The sequence below is a fragment of the Schistocerca nitens genome, chromosome 5 (assembly GCF_023898315.1).
Source record: "Schistocerca nitens isolate TAMUIC-IGC-003100 chromosome 5, iqSchNite1.1, whole genome shotgun sequence".
NCBI classification, from domain to species: domain Eukaryota; kingdom Metazoa; phylum Arthropoda; class Insecta; order Orthoptera; family Acrididae; genus Schistocerca; species Schistocerca nitens.
The window spans coordinates 548768287-548789607 of NC_064618.1; the positions used below are offsets into that span (position 1 = coordinate 548768287).

The 21321-nt window shown below is 40.8% G+C and overlaps 1 protein-coding gene across 2 annotated transcripts in view; it reads left to right on the forward strand.

Moving 5' to 3' along the window:
- LOC126259575 (balbiani ring protein 3-like) overlaps nucleotides 1–21321 on the forward strand; it is a 265154-nt gene that overhangs the window by 160321 nt on the left and 83512 nt on the right. For both annotated transcript variants that reach the window (XM_049956482.1, XM_049956483.1), the window contains 5 exons: nucleotides 7448–7633; nucleotides 16203–16343; nucleotides 16488–16688; nucleotides 16816–17031; nucleotides 17122–17331. In XM_049956482.1, the coding sequence (XP_049812439.1) occupies nucleotides 7448–7633; nucleotides 16203–16343; nucleotides 16488–16688; nucleotides 16816–17031; nucleotides 17122–17331 (954 nt within the window). The remainder of the gene's footprint in view (nucleotides 1–7447; nucleotides 7634–16202; nucleotides 16344–16487; nucleotides 16689–16815; nucleotides 17032–17121; nucleotides 17332–21321) is intronic.

Consider the following 21321-nt stretch of genomic DNA (forward strand, 5'->3'; position numbering starts at 1 on the left):
TTTTTAACATTTTAGATGTGCATCACGGTTTCACTGTCGTTTATACTGATGGCTCCAAACAGGAGACTTCCCTTGGCTGTTCTGTGGTGTTCCCTGATCATGTTACCCGGATTCGCCTCCCTGCTGAATATACCGTTTTCGCAGCGGAGCTCCACGCGATCCTGAAGGCACTGGAGCAGATGAATCGTGTTCGGGGCAATCGATTTCTTCTCTGCTCCGATTCTCTTAGTGCCTTACAATCACTGCAGAACCTATACCCGACTGAGGAGATGGTCCAGCTGATATATGACCAACTGTACTTGCTCCAACGGCGGGGTAAAGAGGTATCCTTCTGCTGGGTGCCTGGTCATGTCGGCATATGGGGCAATGAACAGGCTGATCGGGCTGCCAAGGCGGCCTGCAGAGAGCAGGATGTGGTCCAGTGTCCTCTCCCCTTGCAGTCAGTCATCGCTGCACTCCACAGGAAGAGCATGGAGTTGTGGGAGGACGAATGGCTGGCGGTGACGGCCAATAAACTGCGGTCGGTAAAGTCAACCACTCGGCCGTGGCGTTCCTCCTGCCGGTTGCTCAGGCGGGAAGAGGTGGCCCTCACACGTCTTCGGATCGGGCACTGTCCTGTGACGCATAGCTATTTATTATGGCGGGAGGATCGTCCGTTTTGTGATGCCTGTGGTGTGCACATCTCTGTCCGGCACATTTTAACAGACTGCATTTTATACCGTGATGCAAGGGCAGCAGCACAAGTTGATGGGGATCTGCCTTGTGTTTTAGCTAACGATGAGACGTGTGTGTCTAGGGTTTTTAAGTTTTGTGATGTGTCTGGACTCTGGCCTAAACTTTTAGGCTGGAGGTTTTAGTGTATTGCAGAGTGGCTGACTCCTCCCTTTTTTTCCTTGCGGTCAGCCAGCCACTTCCATCTGCTACATTGTTTTAGCTCCCTCTCTCATTTTCTTCCTGTGTTGTCCATGTTTTACTGCTGACGCCCTGCTTCATCCCACGCTTCGGTGTGGGTAAGCACATATTTTCCAATGATTGTTCCCCGTGTTTTATGTTCCGTTTTATGTAAATGTTCTGCGTTTTTTTTTTTTTTTTTTTTTTCTTGACACCCGTCTCACTAGGATACTGAACGGGCGCTGAAGACCTTGCTGTCGTGCGCCCACAAAACCCCTCTACTACTACTACTAGAGGACAAATGTCAGGATGTAGAGGCTTATCTCACAAGGGGTAAGATAGATACTGCCTAGAGGAAAATTAGAGAGACCTATGGAGAAAAGAGATCCACTTGTATGAATATCAAGAGCTCAGATGGAAACCCAGTTCTAAGCAAGGAAGGGAAAGCAGAAAGGTGGAAGGAGTATATAGAGGGGCGATGTACTTGAGGACAATATTATGGAAATGGAAGAGGATGTAGATGAAGATGAAATGGGAGATATGATACTGCATGAAGAGTTTGACAGAGCAATAAAAGACCTGTGTCGAAACAATGCCACAGTAGTAGACAACATTCCATTAGAACTACTGATAGCCTTGGGAGAGTCAGTCCTGACAAAACTACCATCTGATGAGCAATTTGTATGAGACAGGTGAAATACCCTCAGACTTGAAGAAGAATATAATAATTCCAATCCCGAAGAAAGCAGATGTTGACAGATGTGAAAATTACCGAACTATCAGTTTAATAAGTCACGACTGCAAAATACTGACAAGAATTCTTTACAGACGAATGAAGAAACTGGTAGAAGCCGACCTCGAGGAAGATCAGTTTAGATTCCGTAGAAATGCTGGAACACGTGAGGCAATACTGACTCCACAACTTATCTTAGAAGATAGATTAAGGAAAGGCAAACCTACGTTTCTAGCATTTGTATACTTAGAGAAAGCTTTTGACAATGTTGACTGGAATACTCTCTTTCAAATTCTGAAGGTGGCAGGGGTCAAAAACAGGGAGCGAAAGGCTATTTACAATTTTCACAGAAACCAGATGGCAGTTATAAGAGTCGAGGGACATGAAAGGGAAGCAGTGGTTGGGAAGGGAGTTAGACAGGGTTGTAGCCTATCCCCGATGTTATTCAATCTGCATATTGAACAAGCAGTAAAGGAAACAAAAGAAAAATTTGGAGTAGGAATTAAAATTCATGGAGAAGAAATAAAAACTTTGAGGTCTGCAGATGACATTGTAATTCAATTGGGTGATGCTGAGGGAATTAGATTAGGAAATGAGACACTTAAAGTAGTAGATGAGTTTTGCTATTTGGGGAGCAAAATAACTGATGATTGTCGCAGTAGAGAGGATATAAAATGTAGACTGGCAATGGTAAGGAAAGCGTTTTCTGAGGAAGAGAAATTTGTTAACATCGAGTATTGATTTAAGTGTCAGGAAGTCGTTTCTGAAAGTATTTTTATGGAGTGTAGCCATGTATGGAAGTGAAACATGGACGATAAATAGTTTGTACAAGAAGAGAATAGAAGCTTTTGAAATGTGCTACAGAATAATGCTGAAGATTAGATGGGTAGATCACATAACTAATGAGGAGGTACTGAATAGAATTGGGGAGAAGAGAAATTTGTGGTACAACCTGACTAGAAGAAAGGATTGGCTGGTAGGCCATGTTCTGAGGCATCAAGGGATCACAAATTTAGTATTGGAGGGCAGTGTGGAGGGTAAAAATCGTAGAGGGAGACCAAGACATGAGTTCACTAAACACACTCAGAAGGATGTAGGTTGCAGTAGGTACTGGGAGATGAAGAAGCTTGCACAGGATAGAGTACCATGGAGAGCTGCATCAAAACAATCTCTGGATGGAAGACCACAGTAACAACATTGGATCCTGACTTATTCTTGCCTTTCTATAAATTTCTTTCTTCCTCTTACATGCGATTTTAATTCCATTATTTATCCGTGGCTTACCCTTTCTTTGAATTTTCTGGATATCTTTTTAGGTAAGAAGCTACTTTTAAATATTGACACATTTACTTTGGAATAAACTGAATTTGACATTAGCATCTGGATGTATCATTTCTCGAGGGGTTGACTGGTAGAGATTGAATTCTTATGTTCTAGTAACAACTCTTTATTTATTAACCATAAACTAAACTCCATACAACTTCAAACCAAGAAGGCACACATTTGAGTACAAGTGAAAAGCCCTCCTTGACGTAGTGCAGTGGGTGCCCACTATGGCAGGGTCCACAATTGTTGGAAGTGGCAATGAGCCAGGAGGCACCCTGGATGATCAGTGGCTCTGTACCATGAGGCTGTGAACTCAAGTGTGGAAGTGGCTGATGGATGTCCAGCACCTGAGATGACACTGTCTTATGGGTAGCAGTAGCAGCAGGTGTTGTGGTGCAAAGCACAGATGTGAGACAGCTGATGGTCAGTCTGGAGCTTGATGTGGAATGTGGTGCTGAGGTCTGAGCAGCAGCCTAAGTACCCATCAGTGGAGGAACATGCATAGTGTCACATAGACACGCAACTGTTCAGATGTAAATAGGGGCCTGGGACTTCAGTGCTGATTACCGCGACCTGTGTGCCACGTACTGACAAATTTGCACCCCCAGACACTGTGGCAACTATGGGAGGTTTGATAGTAAACAGCCTAGTGTATCTTCTGTTGACAAAAAACCTCTCAGGGTAAAGTAAGTGCTGTGCTGGCCAGTGAAGTGTATCCATGAGTGTGGTGGCCAAATATACAAGGGTCCAGCCCTCCGTGTATTACATTCCAGCCCCTCAAGAGAGATGGTGCAACCATTTCAGATAAGCACTGCACACAAGGGAGGAAGCACCAGGGCACCAACCAGTGCAGTCTGAAATGAAACAACAGCACAGTCAGTTAATGAACACACAAAAATTGATCACATTGAAAGAAGCATACCACATGTGCATAGGGGAATGGCAAAAAGTGGGTGCTGTAGGTAGTGACGGGTAAGGCGGGACTGGTGGCAGAGATAACAAGAAATTGGAACCCAAGGCCCAGAGGAACTTACGATGGAATTGGTGGTGCCAGTGGAGACAGCTAAGCTGGTCGCAGCAGAGGAGGCAGCGGCGGCTGAGGTGGCAGTGACCGGGAACAACACAAAGATAGCTGGCTGCAACAGGTCTGGTGCTGACTACAGAAGTAGCTGCACAGATGGCTGTGTTGGTGCCAGCAGCGACTGTTAAGCCAGTTGCTGGGGTGACCACAGAGCTGATAAAGGTGACAAACTGGAAACATCATCACAAGGACCAATCACAAAAGGGCCAGCAATGACCAGATGGCCAGCTGTGACAGGGTCATTGAGAGAGCGTGTATCAGCATTGGCAGGGCCGGTGACGAAAGGAGGGCCAGTCAACCAGGCCAGCAAATACTGGGCTCAATCTGAAGGGCCTACGATAAGTGGTTGGTGTCAGAGGGTGGCATGTTAGTGGCTGGGATAATACTAGAGGATCTTCTGTCAGGGACCTCTGTAACTGGAGTGTCGCATGGTATGACAAGATCGCATCAAACTCGATGGAAGATGGCCCAGCTTGTTATAAGCAAACTTCTGGACACCCTGTCCGAATGTTGGTCCTGATCGCATCCAATCAGAAGACTATGAGAAAGACTGTAGAACCTGAATGAGCAGAGAGATGCTCCATATCAGGTCTGTAAATTGCCCAAACCTGGAATGGAAGGGCCTGAGGCAACAACGGCTCCTGTGAGTGAACAGAAATCACAAACAAGAAATGCTGCGATGAACCACAACCTACACATATACAGAGGAATGAGGTATATGCCACTGAAATACTGCCAGTAACTTGTGTCTACTCAGAAAAGAGGAACACTAATTGCAACACAAGCCTACCAATATCGAGATAAACATGCAATCGAACACAGTTATGGAAACCAAGAATTGAATTGTCCATGTCCAGTACATGGGTAGACAAACTAGCACTCTAGTAGTATTTGAATACAGATTGTCACAACACAATAAACCTGAATATGCTGGCCCCCATCAAGCCAACTAGAACACAAGTGAAAATGCGTTTGCTTGAAAAACCCATGATCAGTTGCAAAAACATTAAGACACATCAGGAAACACTGAAACACATATGAAGAAGTGGCTTTGTCATCCATGTCCTGTCCAAGCACTTGCCACTATCAGGATGAAGGCAGCCCATAGCAGCATTGTCTGGGCAAAATGTCACGTCGTGGCATGGCAGCGTCGGGCTCAGCACAAAGGAGGGCAGTAGTCTGATAACAGGCGAGACCAGGAGCTGGCGCTGTAGCTGACATTGGACAGGGCAAATCTTGAGGAGGCACTATTCTGAGTATCCTAATGAACTTTGAGTGTAACATTTGGGAGAGTCAGTCTCCTCGCCACTATAGTATACGGCACTTGATGGAAGAATAATGTAACATGACACCATAATCCTCACACCACTGAAGTATCCTTATCTAAGTGGTGTGACTGATAGATTCTGAATTCACACATTGCAATAACAATTCTTTGTTTATTAAGCATTAACTTAACTCATTACAACTTAAAAGGATGCGGGTGCACTCTTGGGTACAACTGAAAACCCCAATTTGATGGCATACCCCTCTATGGCAGGTCTGCATTTTCCAGAAGTGGTGGTGAGCCAGGAGGTACCAGAGATGATCAGCAACATTGTACCACAAGGCTTTAATCTCGTGGGCTGTCGAGAGACAGCTCCCAATGCAGGTGTGGCTAACTGATGTCCAGCAGTTGATGATCCCGTCAAAGGTGTGAGATGGCACTATCTGATAGGTGACAGCAGTGGCAGGCCTTGTTGTCTGAAGTGTAGACTTAAAGCAGTTGACAGACAGTCTGGAGCCCATAGCTGAAATAGGTGTTGAGGGGCTGAGAGGTGACCTAAACACCCATCAGTGGAAGAATACATGCATGGTGTCACATGGACATGTGACTGCGTGGATACAGATAGGTGCCTGTGACCGCAGCACTCGTTACCACGACCTCCACACCGTATATCGGTGGGTCTTGCACTTCCAGCCTCTGTGGTGGCTGCAGGAGACTTCACAGTAAACAGCCTAGTGAATCTTCTGTTGACGAACAACCTTGCAAGGAAAAGCAGTGACCATGCTGCCCCACAAAACGTATCTGTGAGTGTGGTGGCTGGTATGCAGGGGCCCAGCCCTACATATACCACACATCTCTTTCTATATATAACTCATTTCATACCACCTCTTTTAACACAGTCTTAAAACATTTATCCTGTTTTCAGTAGTTAGCCTCACTGCTTCATATGAACCTGCCTCAGGGTTGTAATGTGCTAAATTGTTTTGTTTCCTGTGGTTTCTCTAAATTGCTTCAGGCAAATACTGGGACGGTTCCTTTGAAAGGGTATGATTATTTCCTTCCCCACCCTTCCCTCATCCAGTGGGACTGATGACCTTGCTGTTTAGGTTATCAACAATTGGGTAACATTAATTTTTCCTCCTGAGCATTGTCTATAAAAAAAAATTATCAGTGCAATACTATCTTGCTGCACGTGAGTTTGAAAATTGACTACTGAAATTAGATTGAAGCACTCAAATAATGATTCCAATTCAATTTTCCTGCCAGTATCTTTTAAGAAATCTACAGTGAAATCTCCACAAACTATTAACTATTTCTTGTCGAACAGGTGACTCAACAATCTACAGTGAAATCTCCACAAACTATTAACTATTTCTTGTCGAACAGGTGGCTCAGCAATGTATCTAGATTTCTCATAAATAGGTGAAAGAGGGGATCTATAGACTGTTAAAATTACAGAGAAGTATTCTGCAGTAACAACTCAAAAGCACATGGTTTTAGTTTCTGAACCACTTTGTGTCCAACTTTCACATATGTTGCAACTCCTCTTTTGTTCAATGTTAACTGTACACAAAAGAGATGTATGTATATGAAGTTACATTGAAATCTGACTTTTCTTCTGGGTTGCTTTGTTTTTAATCATTGTACTTGCTCAAGTGCCACATGCTCACTGTGTTTTTGGTTTGTAGGAACATGTAGAGCCTTGTCAGTTTGGCTGGCTACTTGCCAGCAAAAGTCACTTCTGCTGCAATCTGTCAACCATAAAGTTATTTTATTTAAGCCCTGGTACAGTCTTTAATTATAGCAGTACAGTCTTGTTCAGCATTACTGCTGAATGTAATGGTTGTTAGTTCAAAATTTAAAAAGTAACTGTATTGCCACATTTTAAGTAAGAGAGTAAAATAAGCTTGTTGAACTTAATATTCTGAATGACGGCCTTAAAGTAAGACTGCAGACCTTTTGTTGTTGTATATCTGTGTAAATCCTATTTCTACCACTAGAGACTGTTAACTAAGTGATTCTTCCCAGTTTCCAAAATATCCACCGTATACATAATTGTGGGGTGTAAAATCTTTTTTAGTGTTGAGTAACCACAGATCACCAAAGGAAGTATACATTTATTCAGCAGTTAACCTTAACTTTTTTGCAGATCCAAAGCCATGTGCAGGGCCAACCTGTCGCATGCTTTGTCCTCATGGTTTTGTAATGGATGAGTCTGGATGCCCAAAGTGTGAATGCTATGACCCGTGCAAAGAGCTCAAGTGTCCTGGTTCTCTGATGTGTGAACTAGAAGAAGCTACATGTTCCACACCACCTTGCCCCCCTATACCAAAATGTAAGTAACAAACCTCTGTCATGAGTGCTACAGTATTTCATCCAGTAATAGCAATTAATACTCAGAACTAATTAACAATTTAACTATTTCATGGAAATCATAGTCATTAGGAACGTTTCTGATCAAGTAGATTATGTGCATAAACTTCAATGACCTCTTGTGTCATGACGTAGGTATTCCAATTACAAATTCTTGATCATACGCAGCAGAAAAGGAGCTGTGTGACATTAGATGAAATGGCTGATAAGTTTGTCTTTTGTAATCATTTACTACATTTTTTCTGCTGTTCTCAGATACATCTAGTGAAAACAGATTTTGTAATAAATTTTGAGAATGGTTTAGTTATCAAGACTTTTAAAAGGGAATGTCAGCACCTTAGTTAGCTACAAATTTATCTTTGTAATTGTTGATATTTATGAAGATTGTTTGTAAGTAAGGGTCCTCTGTAGCCGAGTGATAAGCATAGCTAATTGCCATGCAGAGGACCTGGGTTCGATTCCTGGTAGTGCTAGGTATTTTTCCATGCTGGGTAGACTGGAATGTGGTACATTCAGCCTCATGATGCCAATTGAGGAGCTAGTTGACCTGGAGCCTCCAGGTCACAGAAACTGACAGCGGCTCGGAGAGCTGTGCGCCGACCCCACGCTGACCACACCGCGCCAAATGATACCATTAGCAGAAGGTGATTCTGTGATTGATCAGTACCAATGGGCCCACCTGGGCCCATTGATGGAATTTAGTCGTACTTTTAGTTTGTAAGTAAGGATCACTTTTCAGTAAAAACAAAACTAGGGTAGATATGTCAAAAATGTTACATATTTCACTCTTAACACCTTCAGCTATTTTTGTACGCAATTTCCTCCATTGATAAAACATTTACCACAATCCTGTATTAATTTGTCTATACCCACATCATGAACATCAGTAACCAGTTTTCAACTGGTTTACTTCCCCCGAGGTCTCACAACTCAAAACATGAGTACACATGTTGTGAGCTTTTGTAGTAATTCTTTCTGTTTTGTGCTGCAGCTGTACTTAGCGAGTATATACCGGGTGATCAAAAAGTCAGTATAAATTTGAAAACTTAATAAACCATGGAATAATGTAGATACAGAGGTAAAAATTGACACATATACTTGGAATGACATGGGGTTTTATTAGAACCAAAAAAAAAATTCACAAAATGTCCGGCAAATGGCGCTGGACAGCAAAACATCAGTAACTGCTACCGTGATGGGTGAGAGGTACGCCGATATGTTACAGAATCGCATCATCCCCAGCCTGGCTGCTAAACACCTGCTGGAACGTATGATGTTTATGCAGGACGGCACTCCACCCCATATTGCTAGACGAGTGAAAGATCTCTTGCGCGACTCGTTTGGTGATGATCGTGTGCTCAGCCGCCACTTTCATCATACTTGACCTCCCAGGTCCCCAGACCTCAGTCCGTGCAATTATTGGCTTTGGGGTTACCTGAAGTCGCAAGTTTATCGTGATCGACCGACATCTCTAGAGATGCTGAAAGACAACATCCGACGCCAATGCCTCCGGACATGCTTTACAGTGCTGTTCACAATATTATTCCTCGACTACAGTTATTGTTGAGGAATGATGGTGGACATATTGAGCATTTCCTGTAAAGAACATCATCTTTGCTTTGTCTTACTTTGTTATGCTAATTATTGCTATTATGATCAGATGAAGCGCCATCTGTCAGACATTTTTTGAACTTTTGTATTTTTTTGGTTGTAATAAAACCCTATGTCATTCCAAGCATGTGTGTCAATTTGTACCTCTCTATCTACTTTATTCCGTGATTTATTCAGTTTTCAAATTTATACTGACTTTTTGATCACCTGGTATTTTCTCCAATGTGTTCTCTAAAATGGATTCCATCTGACAACCCAGCCCACTTGTAGGATCCTGATAGTAGTTTCTTCCACTTTGTCCTCTGATTTTAAACCAAATATTTCAGTTAATATATTCAGTCCTCACTTCTGGATTTGACCTTGACCTTTTTCAGAATTTTTACAGATGTGCGGGCTATGCAGGATAGGTCACACGCTACCCACTAGCTAGTCCATGTGGAGATTATAAGGTACCTGTACAGTGGTAGCCCCAGACCACACAACGATTGCGCTGTTGACAACTGAGCTTTCACTGTCCCACACTTGGGAGAAGTAGAGTCTGTTCATTGGGGGACTCCAAGCAATGGCCATCATGCCAGGTGGCCTGCTGTGGTTGGCCACTCATGGGCAGAGCCCTCATTCTGAGTGGGCAGCATCATAGTGGATATTTGGTCTCATGAAATGACCTGTCAGTCTCTTCAGGCAGACCTCAATTCAGTGTCAAAAGTTATTTAACGCTGTAGGAACTTTTCTCTCCTCGACTATCCCTCAGGAGGAACTCAAATGGAAGTGACTTGCGATAAAGTTATTGTGCTCATTTCCTGGTTGACACCTGGAGCAGCCTTTCTCTTTACAAAATCAATGTTTTTTGTGGAGAATATTGAAAACATATTTGGCAAACTCTCTTGCCATAGCAAACTATGAAGTGGTTCCATTTTAATGAAGGCTGCAGGTGCTAACCAGTCCTGGGTGTTACTGTCTTCTAAGTAACATGATGATGTAATTGTTACCATCACTCTCATAAGAACCTCAACATTGGCCACAGATTAATTTTTTACTGGGACTTCACATTGCAGACAGATAAGGAAATATATGAACATTTGGAGAGGTGAGGCATCCCCCTTTGTATGTTGAGACCGGCCAGATAACAGGGTAGGCACCAGCACATTAATCCGAGGAGGATTAACTTCTAGAAAATGTTCAATTCATGTGTTACTGCTGCCTTTTGAAGCCATATTTTCCACCCCCAATGCGGTGTTTTAAATGCCAGTTGTTTTTGGTATATGTCTTTCTGATGTACATACGACCCAATTTGTGGAGACTGTGGCCGAGCACTTCAAGAAAATTCACCATGTGCATTACCTCCTATCTTTGCTAGTTGCTTGTACGGCCATCCTGCCTGATCCCCACAGTGTGCTAACCTACTCAAGAATTGGCAAATGCAGTAACTGAAGGTTACTGTCATATTTTGTAGCTAGGAAAACTAAGATTGTTTGTGTTCAGTTTCTGTGATGTTGACATTCATTACTACTGTAACCAGGTCATCAGCAGTAATTGGTGTATTTACTCAATCAGTATGGAAGTCTGGTAGTAGCATTGATAAATGGGGGCAATAGACGGTCCCCTTTCATGCTGAGGAACCACTGCACACACCCAACTGGAGAAGCAGCTTTCTCCATCGTCTACCAGTGACAGGCCTCCCTCTTGACATCCCTCTCCCTGGAAATTCACATTTCAGAGGCCTGATGCCAGCTGGTGGCTGAGGTAACCTCAGACTGTGGGTCCCAGAGCTGCCTGTCTTTTGTCCATTCCTACAGCCACAGTGACAAGCCTTTCCAGGGTCTTGATTGCCAAAAGTGAAAGAGAAGAAAAAGAAATCATAGGAGAAAGCTACTCCAGTGACCTTGGAAGCACCTGATTCCCCTCCACGCCATTAGAATCTAATCCAGTGTTCATTGATTTGATTACGTTCCCACCATTGAAAGGCAGTGATGCTGGTGTGTGACCACACCCCCTGGCCCCTTCATGCCTAACACCCACAGTGTGATGATCCAATGGAACTGTAATGGATATTACTGTCACTTGCCAGAATTACAACAACTCATTTCCACTTCTTCTGCTGTCTGAGTTGCTCTTCAAGAAACACGCCTCACTGGTGACCATCCCCTATGCTTCAAAGTTGCTGTGCATTTTGTTGGAAACATACTGGACCTGAAAGGGCATCTGGAGGGGTCAGTATATTGGTTTGGACATACATCATCCATGAGTGGATTCCCCTTCATGCCATGTTGTAAGCAACAGTGTTGTGGGTGCAAAAACACCAGCAATCACTGTTTATAATCATTATTTAGTTCACGGCAGGTCACTAACACCTATGATACATTTCGGCTATCAACTTTACAATCTCTTTGCCCAGCCTCTTGGCTCATCCATTCTCTTGCCTCATCGTGTGATATGGCCCTGTGCACAGATTCAATTCTTAAACAGATGATTAAATGTCAGAAAGTGACTCAATAGTTTCATCTACTCAGGGTCTTCAGTGGTATTTGGCTCACAGGTATCTTCCCTTCTCAGTGGCAAGATAGTGTCATACTGATCCTTAAGCCGAGCATAAACCGAACATCCATCAACAGCCAGCATTAGGACATTGTGCAGTCCTGAATTTTGGAACTCTGTTTTGTAGAAAGCTGACGTGGCTGCCCTATATTCAACAGCTAAAAACTAGCTTCATGTGTAAGCTTAATGCTTTCTTCTTACTTCCCACTCCTTTTGGGGAAGGGGGGCCGTGCTGCTGCTTTCCTTATCTACCAGGTCCTGGTCTCATCATGATTAGATTGTGATTGCCACATTTATGACCTTATGGCATCTGTTCCTTTCAATTCTTCAGGCTTATCAGGCTGCTAACATCATTTACACTGACGACTCTAAATGTGTGGATAGGATGGGATATAGTTTTAGATCTCTCGCTGGTGAGGAACAACATTCATTGCTAGGAACTTGTTTGTGGTGGAGCTGACAGCCACTATCAGAGCCCTCCAATTTAGTAAACAGGCCTCCCTTGACTGCACTTTAATTTATAGTGACTCAGTGAGGAGTTGTCAGTCCTTTGAGTAACGTCACTCTTGTCACACAGTGATATCTGGTATTCATGATTTGCTCTCTGAAATTAACCATGCTGCCTATTCAGTTGTCTGTCCCTCTGGGTTCCATATCATGTGTGTACACAAGGGAATGGATTGGTCAACTGTTTGGGTAGAGAAGCGATTACTCAGCTCATATTCAGTTTGGCGATCCCTGGTGCAGATTTGTGGGTGCAAATAAGGCATCTGTTCACTCGGAGATGGAACATCATCTAGTGGGCCACATTGCGCTATCCTGGAGAGTATTGTTGCATGGTAGTGCTCCTTCTGTTCCTCCTGGAAGGAATCCACCACCCTATGTCATCTCTGCATCAGTCATTCCAGACTAACCCATAGTTTTATTTTATGTAATGAGCTACAGTCACATTGTGGTTGTGGAGTCTTACAGACAGTAGCTCATATCCTGATGGAACACCGGTCCTTTTGGCTGTCAATGATAAGCATGGTCTTCCAAACTCTTTTCCTCTCATATTTGCGGACTTGTGTGCACTTGATGTGGTACTCCATTTTCTCTGTGAAAGTGATTTTTATTCTCATATTCAGCATTGTATGTACTTACCAGCATAGTTATTTTGGGGGTTTATTGGGACAATGAGCTATATCTTTTTTACATCTTCTTTTATTCAAATTAGATGCAAGACAAAATTATAAAATCTGGTCATCTGCATGAAAATGAATTAAAAATTGTTGCAATTAGACTGACCAAGCTGTCTCCACCATTTATCATCATACAAGTTTATAATTTAATACAATTCATCACATTATTATAAAATCAATCGCAGTTAATTTCAGTGTATTGAAGTACTTTTACAAAGTTTCACTATTTCTATTTAAAATCAGTGATACAACATCATTTTATAACAACTCAATGTTTTTTTCTACAATGGTATAGTTGAACCCTTTTTTTACGTTTTTGTATGGTTCAGTCTTAAAAAACATAAAATTGAGGAAAACATAAAATCCCCAAAATACAAGCAAAAATGTGTGTCGTTCGATATATGATTAAAAATTTAATCCTCCCCAATACCTTTTATAAAATTTGTATAAGTGAAGGAAATTCGGGTGATAAATTTCATCAGTTCTTAAAAAAAATTACAGGTCTGTAACAGCAAGCAAAAACTCATCAAAAAATTGAAATTGGTGTCTGCGTACAGTGTAATTGAGGTATTTTCTGACATGCTATGACCACAAATTATACATTGAAACATGCTTTTTTTGAGAGATCTTTCCTTTGTGCTCACCGAGAAAAAAGAAAAAATTAAACTGAAAACTGAAGTACGTTGAAAGGCACTGGAATCTAACATGTTGGGTATGTGCGTTTTCCTTCTGTAGCCAATGGAAGTGCAGAATATTCTGGTGACATGAACACAGTGACCTCTAGTGTATTGCTTGTACATAAAAATTGGTGGGTTCTATTTAAATAAAATAATAACTGTAAAGCCGGCCAGTGTGGTCGTGCGGTTCTAGATGCTTCAGTCTGGAACCGCGTGACCGCTACGGTCGCAGGTTCGAATCCTGCCTCGGGCATGGATGTGTGTGATGTCCTTAGGTTAGTTAGGTTTAAGTAGTTCTTAGTTCTAGGGGACTGATGACCACCGATGTTAAGTCCCATGGTGCTGAGAGCCATTTGAACCATTTGAATGACTGTAAATTCGATGCGATAAGGCAGACTTTGGTCAATTGGAATTGATCCGGGCACAGAAATTTTCAGCAGCTACAAGCTAAAGTGTAAAATAAGCTGAGAGATACAGTAATTTTTATTTTGTGCACTGCATATGTAATTTTTATTTTATGCACCAACTGAAATAAAGAAGCAAGGAAAAATATAAAATATCACAGCAATTAGATGGTTAAACCATAAGCATAAATGTGGACATTTGCGTAGTGACAAACTTTGTCACCATTGCTGTTATTGTTTTACATTTTTTTATGAACTGCACTTAATATACTCCAACCCAGCAAAGTGTTATTTTAGACTCAATGAGAGAAATAGATTTGTAAAAGTGAGTTTACTTCCACAATTGGTGGTTACAAGGTTATTACAAGTCGGCTTAGTGAATTTCTATACACTGTGTAAAATGTAAATTTAAGAGAGAGCTCAGGAGCTACAGTTTCACTTCACACCTTCTATCACTGCTGCCAATCTTTAAAATCTACAGTATGTGGTGCAAAGTATATACGTGAATAGTGTATGTAGTTGTTGCAACTGTGTCATGTCAGATTTGAAAACAAAAGCCTTTAAAATGTACTATCATGAAATCCTTGTTCTATTTCTATGTAAAAACTCTGCTATAGCACTTGATCTGCACAAAAAGTATGTTTTCAGCACTTCACAAAACGCTTTCACTCCTACCTCCACTTCAGTCATTGAAGGACCAATCCCCATCTCCACACATCCATCAGGCGAGCTCATTTTATGGCCTAAAATACTCCCTTAACTCTGCCACCACTTGCAGTGCAAACCGTATGTCATTTGTGCTGCTTATAACTTGTTCAGTCATATCAAATGTCAATAGGAAGAAAATGGGACAAAGTCAAGTGAGATGTTGAGTAAGAATGTAGAATCGAGGTAAATCTTACTAGGAAGAAACATAAAATTGTGTAATTTTCAGCATTGATCTTAGAGGTTTTTCACAGGGTCTATGAATTTACTGCATAGAACCTCAAAAAAATTTAAAATTGGAGAATGTAAAATTGAAGTTCTGCTGTGTATTTTTACATTAATAATTATCTACATTTCTTTACATATATTTATACTGGACATTAATACTTGTTAACATTTGTATTTTACTTGTTTAATGAGTTTTGTCTATGTACAATTCAGTCTTGTTAAACAACATTAATTTATATAAAAATTACAGAATTACATCACATAAAAGAACAAACTGCACAATACCAAAGTATTGTTATACTGGAACTTCCGGCCAAGTTGAAACTGTGTGCTGGATCGAGATCTTTGCCTTTCTCGGGCAAGTGCTCTACCGAGTGGGCTACCCAAGCAAGGCTCACGACATGTCCTCACAGCTATACTTCTGCCATTACCTCGTCTCCTACCTTCAAAACTTCACAGAAGCTCTCTTGTGAAACTTGATTCTGGAAACATCCCCCAGACTAAGGCAAAGCCATGTCTCCGCAACAGCATTTCTTCTAGGAGCACTAGTACTGCAAGTTTCACAGGAGAGTTTCTGTGAAGTTTGAAAGGTAGGAGACAAAATACTGGTTGAAGTAAAGCTGTGAGGATGGGTCATGAGTCATGGTTGGGTAGTTCAGTTGGTAGAGCACTTGCCCATGAATGGCCTACCTGAAAAATCACTCCAAATCAGTGCAAAATCATCTCTCTACTTTGTAAAACCAATGTTTTCAATAACACACATAGGGGTATTGCACAATACATTTTATGTTGGACAGTTCACCTACTACCAACAAAAAATAAGTTATATATATATATATATATATATATATATATATATATATATATATATATATATAACAAAGATGATGTGACTTACCAAATGAAAGTGCTGGCAGGTCGACAGACGCACAAACATACACACAAAATTCAAGCTTTCGCAACAAACTGTTGCCTCATCAGGAAAGAGGGAAGGACGAAAGGATGTGGGTTTTAAGGGAGAGGGTAAGGAGTCATTCCAATCCCGGGAGCGGAAAGACTTACCTTAGGGGGAAAAAAGGACGGGTATACACTCGCGCGCACACACACACATATCCATCCACACATATACAGACACAAGCAGACATATGCCCCATGTAATTGGCACAGGAAGCTGATGTAATGTTTTCCAGGTAAAAGAGGCCGCAGTTTGAATGACCTGTGTCCATCTGGAGAACCACTAAAAATAACCAACACACCACGTCCATTTCTTTGTGGTTTATCACCTGGAAAGCCACAGTGTCCACCATTATACCAGTGTATGGTTAACACCGGTAAGCATACCCCCATAAAGTAATTGTTAAAGCACAAAGTTAAATGCTTTGGTATGATCATGAGTTGTTGCTACAGAAGAGCAAAATATATTTTTTTAAGTTTACTAAGCTTTCATTGCTAATGTTTATTTAATATTGCCACAGGTCATGATTATGGTGTGTGTTGTCCAGCATCTTTCAGTCTCCAAAAACCTGGCTCTTGCCCGATTTGGGACCAAAATGACCCAAATAATTCTATAACATGTGGAATGAAATGTAATTATGACTTGGAATGCCCATCAATGCAGAAATGTTGTGAGACAGATGTTTGTGGTAAACACTGTAGTCAGCCACAGGATGTGACAGGCAAGTCATGTTTTTCTTAACTGGCAATGTCTTTTTCTGTCTTGTATGCTGTCAGAAATAACGTTAGTCACTGTACTCATTTTTTATATATAAATATTTATTTTGCATAATATATGACTTTTTTTAGTTTGCCTTCAGCAAAAATTGCTTGCTGAACTACTGTCCATGAATGAGAAAGAAGGAAAAGGATATATCCCACAATGTTCAGAGAGTACTGGAGAATTTGAAGCAAAGCAGTGTAGTAGGAATGGACTGGTTTGTTGGTGTGTTGATTCCAAAGGAGACAAGATATCTGGAACAATGGGGCCTGGAGCTAAAGTCAATTGTGAAAAAGTGTCACGAAGTTTGTACTGATACTACTTAATTGCTAACTTTGTATTGTTATTTACATGTTTCTGTCTGGATAAATTACAATATGCATAAATTTTTGCAGCAAGAGGAACAGGGCGCAGTTCATCTCCATCCTGTGATCTCAATATCTGTGCGCAAGTGTGTGAATATGGGTTTAAAACTGGAGATGATGGATGCCGAACATGTGAATGTGATAATCCATGTGAAGGATTCACATGTGGTGATGGAGAAGAATGTGTTGCTGTCAAGGATGACTCATGCACAGATTTCTTGTGTCCTACCTTACCTGTTTGTAAGTGTGAAAATTGTTGACCTTTTAGTAATGTGAAATATCTCATGAAATAATGATAAGAATCAATTATAAACATTATTTTTGTGCAGTAACTTATAGGATAAAAGATTCATAATATTGTCCATGTACAATCAGCAACAACTAATGATAATGTTTATACTGGTTCAATAAAAATTAAATTAAAAAGAAGAAAGATTAGAGTTTAATTTCTCATTGGTGATGAGCGTATTGGAGACAATGTTCAAGTTCAGATTGGATGAGGATAGAGAATGAAATAGGCTTGTCATTTTCAAAGAAACTGTTGTACTTTTCATTCTAAGCAATTTAGGAAATCTAAGGGAAACATAAATCTTGATGCCCTGACTAAGATTTGAACCCTGTACTTCCATATGCAACGCCAGTGCCTTAAGTACTGTACCACCTCACCTAGTCAAACTAAAAGATCATACTAATACACTGAAGATTTTTTAAATTTCATTTTTATGAAACAATAATTTCCTAAAACAATTAGTTTGAAGATTTTGGATGGTTAGTATAGATTTAGAGAAAGAGAACAATTTTACCAGGCTAATTGACGGTTGGAACAAGCAGGAAGTGTTGGCATAAATTCTATGTGTGCTATTATAGAATAGAGGTAGTGGTGGCTGAATTTTTAATTGCTTGCCATGTTATGCAGGAGCCAATCACATTACAAAATGTTCAGTACTGCTCTTACAAGTGATGGACACTTGTAATTGTTCGTGTAGTTGCGGAAGATACACATTTTTGACACTCAGTATGAAGCACACATGCCTAAACAAACACAACAAAAATCTGCTCTGTGCCCTTCCTAAGACCTCAGATGTTGAAAAGGCACTTAAGGTCAGGTGGGATCAAGGGCAGAGCATCAGTAAGAAATACCTGAATATCATAGTACTTAGTATATTGACTTTGTGATTCAGTGAAGTAGTCAACAGGCTGGCAAGCAACTACTCATTGGTATGATTCAGATTAAATCCCACATTCATCATTTATTTTTTGTTTTACTGTGTTAATTTTTTCAAGTCACAGAAAACATGAAATTAAATGGATAGACAGTTCGAAGTTGTTAAGATTTTTTCAGCCATCGAAAGAGAGCAGTACACGATTTCAATAGAACTTAATATTCTGCTTCAATGACCATATGTAAGAAACAGAGTCTATGAAATAAGTAATAAACCTCTCATTGTCTGCCACCACCTCTCAGCAACTAGGCTGAAATTCCAAACATCCTTCTGGGTTCTTGGTGCAGGCTCGGGCCAGTTTCCTCATGTGGGCTCAGGCCAGTTTTCTCCTGTACGTCTCTTTTTCTCATTCATATATTCACAATAGAATTTAGGTCTGGTTCAGAAGGAGATTTGTTGAGAAAAAATCCCAGTCTGTTCTGCAAACAAGTACTCCACTATAGCTGATGTGTTTGGAGACTAATTCTACTAGAACAGATTAATCCTTCAGGATACAATTGTCACTCTGAAGGAATCAGAACATTACTCGTAATATGAGTATGCTGAGCAACATGAAGTCAGCCAGCTGTACTGTAATGAATCCAAAGTCCACAGCAACACAACCATTTCCGAACTGCCACAGACACAACCACTGTGAGATGTCTAGCAATTATATTTGGGTTCAAAATGCGCACCAAGCAGCCTATGTACTTGTACTGGACGATAATTTGCCATGAAAAATACTGATATGGCCTCTGTCTGTCAGAAAATATCACACCTCACTGTTTCTAGTGGATGTTTTCATCATCAAACACTAATTGGTGGAGCTGATGATCACCATAGAGCTTCCTCTTCATTGCTGCACATTCACTTTGTAGTCCAGTTGCCTGAAGCCAACAATGAACCGTGTCAACCGATCTGGGAAATGCAATAGCATATTTCAATTGCACTGCATTTGGAAAAGAATTTTGCAGTTATCTGTTTTGTGACACCTCTCTAAATTCTAAAATTTTGTGAGTTCCACAGTCTGCCCTAGCAAATGACTTTCCCCTCAGTCACACCTAGATACAGGGTGTGTATGACCCGCAACAACCAGGAAAACCAGGAAAAACCCAGGAATTTTTCGGAATTCTGGGAAATATTCATTGTTTTAGCTTTCAGTCAAATTTTTGTAATTTTGACTGGTAATACTGTAACTGTACCCTGCTACTGGAGAATGATACTGCAGCAATAAAATATATCAAGAGGGGAAATAACAAAACTTCAGTGGCAAAGGAAATATGCCATTTACAACTACAAAACACCATGCACACACAAGCGTCTACAAACAGCAAAAATATGCCAAAGGCTTTAGGGCAAAGACTATGTAACACTTTTTAACAATAAATGGCTTTCTATGAGTGTGACGTCACAACTGTTTACATTAGGTTCATTTGACCAGTTGCCAGCGGGCTCATAAGCATGCGCAGTTGACTCGCGTATGAGCAGTGCCTTCTCCTGCTTCCCACTACTTGAAGTGTGGCTGTTAGCTGTATAAGCAGTTGCAGCAAGCAGCCAGATGTTAACGAGAAAAATTTTTCTCGCGCATGCACAGAGTTGTCGGAGTTGTAGTGGGGAGGAGGTTAGTCTCCTCCTGACCCCTGTTTGCGTTAAGTTATTTCGCTGTTTCCTCTTCATTTACAGCTCCCACATCAAATGATAACCAAATGGATTTCTGTGGCAGGGAGTTATGAAGTATAATACATTCACATAATCACAGAGGGCAGAAATATATTATTAGTTTCAGTTTTCTGATTTTATTTCCAAGTTATTAGCAGTCAAGCAGTAATTGCCTTGCAGAAAAATGAAGTTATTTTTGTCAGTTTGCTAAAGAAATTTGGCTTTATTAATCTTTCTACTGAGGCAATCAATTTATTTGAAATGAAGTGTTTGGTTCCACAGTATTGGCTAGTTCCAACTGTTCACTGAATTTCAAGTGCGCATTTTCATTTTCTGCTATGTATGGCATTATGCCATAATAAAGAACCAGATATGAGATAGTACAGTTCTGGTACTCCAAGAAAATTTACATCCCAAAAACCACACTGAAAAGCTTAATATTAAATGGGACCTACTTCATTGTGAATCTGGAAAGAAACCAATGTGCACTTCAAGCCAAATTATGCATTTCAGTATGGTTTATGAAATTTCGGTGCTCTTGGAGTATCCTCTGATGTCCTGTTTCTTTTATGGTGTAATGTAAGCTCTCTTAGTGCTTTATACATATGAACATCCGGGCTTCCTACACCACTGCAACTGTGCACATGCAATAATGCCTGTTTTCTGGTGCTCTCTGGCAACTGCTAAATCAAACCTATTTCTAACAGTCTCAGGATAGTATTATGAACGGTGGTTCGAAAAGCGTTGCTTTCAAAGTAAATTTCTTTTTATGCAAGATGAATTACGTTACATGTGAGAAAGTGGTATGAATTTCTTAAATCGCAGAGCGTTTAAAACTGGACACTTTGAGGACCAGCCACTTACAAGAATTTCGAGCCCAGAAGACCAGACATTTATGTCATTACTTTAAATTTACTGGCACACTTGTGTGATAAAGTATAACACATGCAAAAAAAGATCAGTATTAGATGTGAAAGCTTAGCTTCTCTTGTAGCTATATTATTTATATTAATGTGAACCATTAACTTTTCCTCTTTGCATGTTCGTGCTACATAACAGTGATCTTTGGCTGACTATAACACGCATTCTATGCTCTGAATATCTGCTGTCATCGGCTGGCGAGATCACGTGGCACGAGATATGATCGGCTTTCAAAAGGACATCACAGTCTCGATTTCAATGCTCCAGAAACTAACGTGCTGCAATTCGAATTTATACTTTCATAATACAAAAATATGCAGCATATGTTGCTGCACATCGAAGGTGTTTCCAAAACTACTTCTCCCTTTTTTTTCCCCAGAAAGTTCTGTGCCAGTGTGTAAAACATTAACCATTCAAAGGATTGATAAGTTTTACAGTTCCAAAGGAA